The sequence below is a fragment of the Lucilia cuprina genome, chromosome 6 (assembly GCF_022045245.1).
Source record: "Lucilia cuprina isolate Lc7/37 chromosome 6, ASM2204524v1, whole genome shotgun sequence".
NCBI lineage: Eukaryota > Metazoa > Arthropoda > Insecta > Diptera > Calliphoridae > Lucilia > Lucilia cuprina.
In genome coordinates this window covers 51,760,285-51,767,246 of record NC_060954.1, presented here as the reverse complement: position 1 = coordinate 51,767,246, position 6,962 = coordinate 51,760,285, and the positions used below count along the sequence as shown (strand labels likewise).

At 30.2% G+C, this 6,962-nt stretch overlaps 1 protein-coding gene across 1 annotated transcript in view; it reads right to left on the bottom strand.

Moving 5' to 3' along the window:
- LOC111688322 (5-hydroxytryptamine receptor 2A-like) overlaps positions 1-6,962 on the bottom strand; it is a 24,949-nt gene that overhangs the window by 447 nt on the left and 17,540 nt on the right. Inside the window, exon 2 of the mRNA XM_046954164.1 lies at positions 3,651-4,818. Coding sequence (XP_046810120.1) covers positions 3,682-4,818 — 1,137 coding nt within the window. The 3' untranslated portion in view covers positions 3,651-3,681. The remainder of the gene's footprint in view (positions 1-3,650; positions 4,819-6,962) is intronic.

The window sequence follows — 6,962 nt, the reverse complement described above, 5'->3', positions numbered from 1 at the left end:
AGTCTAGTCTATAGTCTAGTCTATAGTCTAGTCTATGGTCTAGTCTATAGTCTAGTCTATAGTCTAGTCTATAGTCTAGTCTTTAGTCTAGTCTATAGTCTAGTCTATGGACTACTTTATAGTCTAACCTTTCATTTAGGGCATTGTATAGTTTATAGTCTAATATCTTAACAAAGTTACGAACAATTCTAACAAATAACATTTCTGACAGTGTAATACAGTTTGCGAATTGGGTTTCAATTTTATGCGTGTATTTCGTTTGTATAGAATTCCATTTGCTTGATATATTTTGATGTATTTTGAATATAAAATACATTCATGAAATGTTATTTATACTTAGATACATAAATTAAGTATATAAATTTGTGCCATTTTTACGTATTTTGTTCCAGATATAAATACATACATACATAAGTACATATCTACTTTTGTATATTATTATGAATGTTTAGCATTAATTTCATCATTTCAGCATCACATTGCAATAATTCATTTTCATATTTATTATCTAATTAAAGTTAAATTTATGTGTAGGCAGTAATGTATTTTTTTCCAAAAGTTAATTAAGGATTCGAATAATGATAATAAAAATAATACTCTACTATAAGTAATATATTTGATAACATGGGAGCGTCGAAAGAATGAATAAATGAATGTTTAGGGCTTTGTATGTTAATGTGATTTTTGGCAGTACGAGGTTTTGATTTTCATATACAATCAGTTAAATTGAGAAACAATGCTGATTAATTGTTATTATTATTTGTTTTATTTTGTTTGTTTAACAAACACCATTTATTTGTTAATAATATTGAATTGTTTTGAACTTAGTGTTCTTTCTAACAAACCGATCAATTTTTTTAAAATCTTCAATTATTTATTAGAAAGGCAAATAAAACATAGTTTTTGGAAATGCATTTGATTGATATGTTAAATGCAATAGTTGCATCATTGGGATTTGAATATTTTTATGCTCTTCAAACGAATTTTAGTTTATTTACATATGTCAAGCATTAATAGTTTTTTTTTTCATTTTACACATAATCTTCTTATTTTTTTATTTGGAAAATATTGTAACAACTTTTTACATAAATTCGATAAAATTGAATGCTAAGCTTTCATCCATTTCTGTGTATTTTAGCAATCTCCGCATAACACCTTTTAACTATGATGCATAATTGATTTTTTATTCGTCACAGTGGGAGCGATAATCAAAATAGATAGAAATCTATATCTCAGATTTATTCATATTACGTTTTGTTTTACTCAAATATGATGGAAGCATCATACAATGCTAGATCCGTTAGTGGATCTTTTAATCTATTATAAGCCCAATGAATGTATGTTTTGGATGATAGAAATACACACATATTTATGTATACATATATTTCTGTAACTTTCTGAAATTAGCTTTTTATGCAATATGCTCCAATGTGCACTGTTGCTATTATAGTGTCATTTACATTTGTTTTTTTTAGGTAATATGTAGAAGCACTAGGTTTCTATGAGTGCGTATATCTGTTTATAAGTGCGAGAGATGGAGTGGTTTATTGATATGACACTTTGCTTTACATACGGTCTATCAATACACACCGTCAGTAGATGGCAACATTATAGTTACATCAAATTGAATATATACTGAGAGAAAAAAGTTCAAATGAATAAAATTTGAATGTTAATTTGAATAGTCAAATCCTTCTCTAATATAAAGTGTAGATACAGTCTATATATTCCAGGCGATGGTGTAAAGTGTAGTTTATAGTCTAATATAAAATCTAGAAGGTAGTCCAGACTAAAGCCTAGTCAATAATCAAGTCTACAGTCAAGTCTATAGTCTTCTCTATAATCTAGTCTATAGTCTAGTCTATAGTCTACTCTATAATCTAGTCTATAGTCTAGTCTATAGTCTAGTCTATAGTCTAGTCTATAGTCTAGTCTATAGTCTAGTCTATAGTCTAGTCTATAGTCTAGTCTATAGTCTAGTCTATAGTCTAGTCTATAGTCTAGTCTATAGTCTAGTCTATAGTCTAGTCTATAGTCTAGTCTATAGTCTAGTCTTTAGTCTAGTCTATAGTCTAGTCTATAGTCTAGTCTATAATAGAGTCTACAGTAAAGTTAATATACTGATCTATGGTCTAGACTAAGGTCTAGTCTATAGTCTTGTCTATAGACTATAGTCTAGTCTATTCTAGTCTAAAGTCTAATCCAAAATCTATTGTCTAATGTATGATCTAGTCGATAATTTAGCATGTAGTCTTGTCTATCGTATAGTGCAGTCCACAATTTTTTCCATACTGTAGTCTATACACCACTTTATAGTCTAGGATATAATCTATGCTATACTCTATAGAAAACCTACTACACTTTTGTTACAGTGTTGGATTCATTAATATCCTTCCTGCCTACCAGTCGTATAATTAAATATTTATCTACGGCAGGTGCTGAGACATAAGACACCATTTTAAACACATTGAAATTTATTATACACATACGTTTATAGGTATAATTCAATAAATTCTTTATGAAACTACTCTGATACTATTTGAAGTGTCGTAAAATTTGCAATTATTTACACACTTATTCAATCGAAATGAACTCGCATGTATATTAGGGATATAACTAGTGACGTATTTTTTTTTTTGAATATGAGAATTGGCATAGCATAGTCGTATAGAGCATTATTCTATCGAAATGAACTCGCATGTACATACATACATATAAGTATAAACATTGGATATGTGTATATTGGTATTTAAGTTGTGTGTTTCTAAAGTGGTATTGGTTACGTTTTGTAATATATATGTACAGCTAGACTAGTTTTCATAATTGAGATAAATAATTTTGAAACTCAAAATGTAACTGACTAACTAACTAACTAACTAACTAACTAACTAACTAACTAACTAACTAACTAACTAACTTACTAACTAACTAACTAACTAACTAACTAACTAACTAACTAACTAACTAACTAACTAACTAACTAACTAACTAACTAAATAATTAATTAACAAACAAAATAGTCTATAGTCTTTTCTATAATCTAGTCTATAGTTTAGTCTACAGTCTTTTTTATAGTCGCTCCTATAGTCGAGTCTATTCCATATTCGAGTCTATAGCCTAGTGTGTAGTCTAGTCTATAGTCTAGTCTAAAGTCGAGCTAATACACCGATCTATAGTCTATGATCTAGTCTTAGGCCTAGTCTGTAGTCTTGTCTAAAGTATAGTATATTGTATAGCCTAGGGTGTAGTCTTTAGTAGAGTCTATAGTCTGGTTTAAAGTCTAGTCTGTGTTCTAGTCTATTATATAGTCTAGTGTACAGCCTTATCTATATATCCTTCTATATTTTAGTCTAGAGTCTATGGTCTAGTCTTGTCTATGATCTAGTTTATTGTATAGTTTATTGTCTATTCAATAGTATTGTCTTGAGTTGAATCTATAGTATAGTAATGTCTAGCCTGTGGTCTAGTCTATATTCGACACTGTTGTCTAGTGTATGGTCTAGTCTATAGTCTTGTTAATAATATGTGCTATAAATAAATCGCATTCGTCACATTTAAACTCATCTCATATACATTTATAATTGAACTTACAAACTATTTACTTTAAAACTAAATTAAATTAATTTTATATTAAATAAATGTTTACTCACCTAAAGTATTCTTTTTATCATTATAGTATTTTTATAATTTACCACTGCGATAGTGTACCGGTCTATGACCGCCGAATAGTATACGCTTAAAGGCCTGACGGAATTCCGGACTAAAAATGGTGTAGATGACAGGATTTAGCGTTGAATTGAAATAGCCCAACCATAGGAAAAATGAGGCGACCGCATCATTAATTTCACAACTCTCGCATAGCGGCAATATCAGGGCCATGGCAAAGAACGGCAGCCAACAAACAACAAAAGCTCCCGTTATAATGGCCAATGTCTTGGCCGCTTTGCGTTCACGTTTCGCCTCCAGTGTTTCTTTTCTTTTTGTCACCTTGTGCATGGGATTCGATATGCTGGACAATTGCTGTTGTTGATGTTTAGATCGGGCAACGGGCGTTACTTGACTCGAAGCATATGCGGAGGGAGGATTTGGCGTGTGCGAGGTATGTGGTAATGGAGCCGAGGAGGGTGTCGTTACCGTGGGTGTCTGGGGTGATAAGGCTGATATTGATGTGATTGTTGTGGCATTTGAGGTACTGGCACCTTGAGTTTTATGCATGATGCTGGTTGATGCGGGTGCTGTACTGGGCACACCACCAGCTTCGCAGTCAGCAGCTGGTGTTGTGGGTGTTTGTGCAGCATTTTCACAATTTCGTGTTTGTTGTTGCACTTGTTCTAATTGCTGCTGCAATTGAGGATCCGCTAATACCTCTAACGTTGGATGGTGATGATGATTATTATTGTTGTTGTTGTTAATCACAGCAGTACCATTGGTCGTTGCTGATGATGATATCGCTGGTATTTCGTTAGTTGTCATGGCAGCTGTACAAATGGGTAGTTGTGATTGTGCTGTGATTGCTGTTACTCCGCCTGTAACAGCTGCTTTTGTTGCCATTGTAGCAGAGCATGTTTTCAAAGGCTCTAAAGGATTTTCTTGTACTTGCACGGGTTGTGTTAAACAAGATTTTGTTGTTTTTATTGATGTCGTTGTTTTTAATGATGATGATGATGTTGTTGTGGCCATTGATTGTATTGTTGTCCCTTGTTGCTGTTGTTGTTCTTGTTCTTGTGTCTTGGACAACGTTTGATGTGTTTGATGTGCTAATGCTACCAGGTGGGATACAGTCGCAATTTGTTGTGTATTTGTTGATGTTGATGGAACCTAAAAGAATGTAAAGACAAACGGAAATAAGTGGCAATTGGGTTTATTTCTTTAGAAATATATAATAATAAAATAAATATTTTTATATAATTTAGTGGTATTAATTTTAAGTTGTTGTTATTGTTCTTTGTTGGATGGACAAATTTTCATTAAATCATCAAAAGTAAATTTTAATAAAAGCTGCTGTAACTGGGGTTACATACTTCAAATAAATTTAATTGTTAACAACATTTTTATGAGATACTTTAGTTAAAGGATTTTTTTTATTTGCTGTTAACAAAATATATATTAAATTACTAAAGTTGCTACTCGTTGCTCGGGAATTCTGAAATTAAAAATTTATATTGTTGTTGTTATATAAAATGAATATTATTTCAAGAAGAAAAGCAATTAATTTATTTTTAATAAACGATAGACACCTGTAGAGTCCATAGACTAGCCTATGGACCAATATAGATTAGTGAATAGGAAGTCTATTAACTAGTTTATGAGCTAGTCTATTGTCTAGTTAATAAGCTAGTTTACTGACTAGTCTATTAACTAATCTAGTCTATGGAATAGTAAAATGACTATTCCATTGCATATTCAATTGACTATAGTCTAGTCTATAGTCTAGTCTATAGTCTAGTCTATAGTCTAGTCTATAGTCTAGTCTATAGTCTAGTCTATAGTCTAGTCTATAGTCTAGTCTATAGTCTAGTCTATAGTCTAGTCTATAGTCTAGTCTATAGTCTAGTCTATAGTCTAGTCTATAGTCTAGTCTATAGTCTAGTCTATAGTCTAGTCTATAGTCTAGTCTATAGTATAGTCTATAGTCTAGTCTATAGTATAGTCTATTTTCTGGTATATTGTGTAGCCTATATTCTAGTCTGTAGTCTAGTCTATAGTCAACTCAATATTCAAGGCTATAGTCTAGTCTATTGTCTAGTATATAGTCTAGACTATAGTATAGTCTATAGTTTAGTTTGTAGTCTGGTTTATAGTCTAGATTATAGTATGGTCTAGATTAGATAACATATTTAGTTATGACACTATTCTAACGAATGTATATGTGGTTAAACTGTGAGTCTAAGTTATAAATAATGATAAAGGTAATAAATTTACGAATATACATACATTTACCTGTACAAAGTATTAATATAAATTGTGTTTTTTTATCTTTCTTACTCAATAACGTAGTTCATATAATAATCTATAAATAATGACCATTAATATTTAGTAATGATAATGTAGAAAAGAGTAATATTTAATAGCAGTACAACAGAAAAAATTATTAAAAACTTTAATAATAAAGAAACATTACTTTTGATCAGGTATTCACATTCTTATTTGTAAATATTTTTAGTTAAGAATCTTAAAGTACTTAATTTAAAACAAAGTAATAATGAAATTTCCTTTCGTCATATAATACAACCTTGATATAGGTAAAACGCTGTTAGCTATCTTGATATGAAATTTCCCAACTACATATTTGTATATACATATTTACATTTACCCATCCACAACATTACATGTTGAATATATTTACATACAACCAACTTTAACCCCGATAGAAAATAGTTTATCAAACTTTAACCTCTAAAGTGTTTTACCTTTTTTAAGGTTTTTTCTTTCCCAACTATGTGAAATTGTTTAAGTTTTTTTTTGCTTTTGCTTTATAATTTTGTTTAATAAAGTGTGTGTGTTAAAAAGTATGAGTTTATAAAGATGTTGACTTAAATATCAATTTAATTCAATGAACTATATAGAAGCAAAGTTTTAATTTTTGTCAAAAAATATTTGACCTTCGGTTAAATATATCTATAACAAAGAAATTAGTTAATAAATACCAATACACAAACAAAACAATTTGAAATCTTAATGTCCTTTTTTCAATCAACAGACAAAGAGGCCAAAGTAGATAAAGTCCTGTTGACAATATTTTGAGGGTCAAAAATTCATTTAAACGTAAAGTGTACAGCAGGCATGTGGGATGGGTGAGTGCGACTGTGCCGATTTGTTAATACACTAAACTAATACAGTTATTTATATAATATTAACAAAATAACTAACTAACTAACTAACTAACTAACTAACTAACTAACTAACTAACTAACTAACTAACTAACTAACTAACTAACTAACTAACTAACTAACTAACTAAC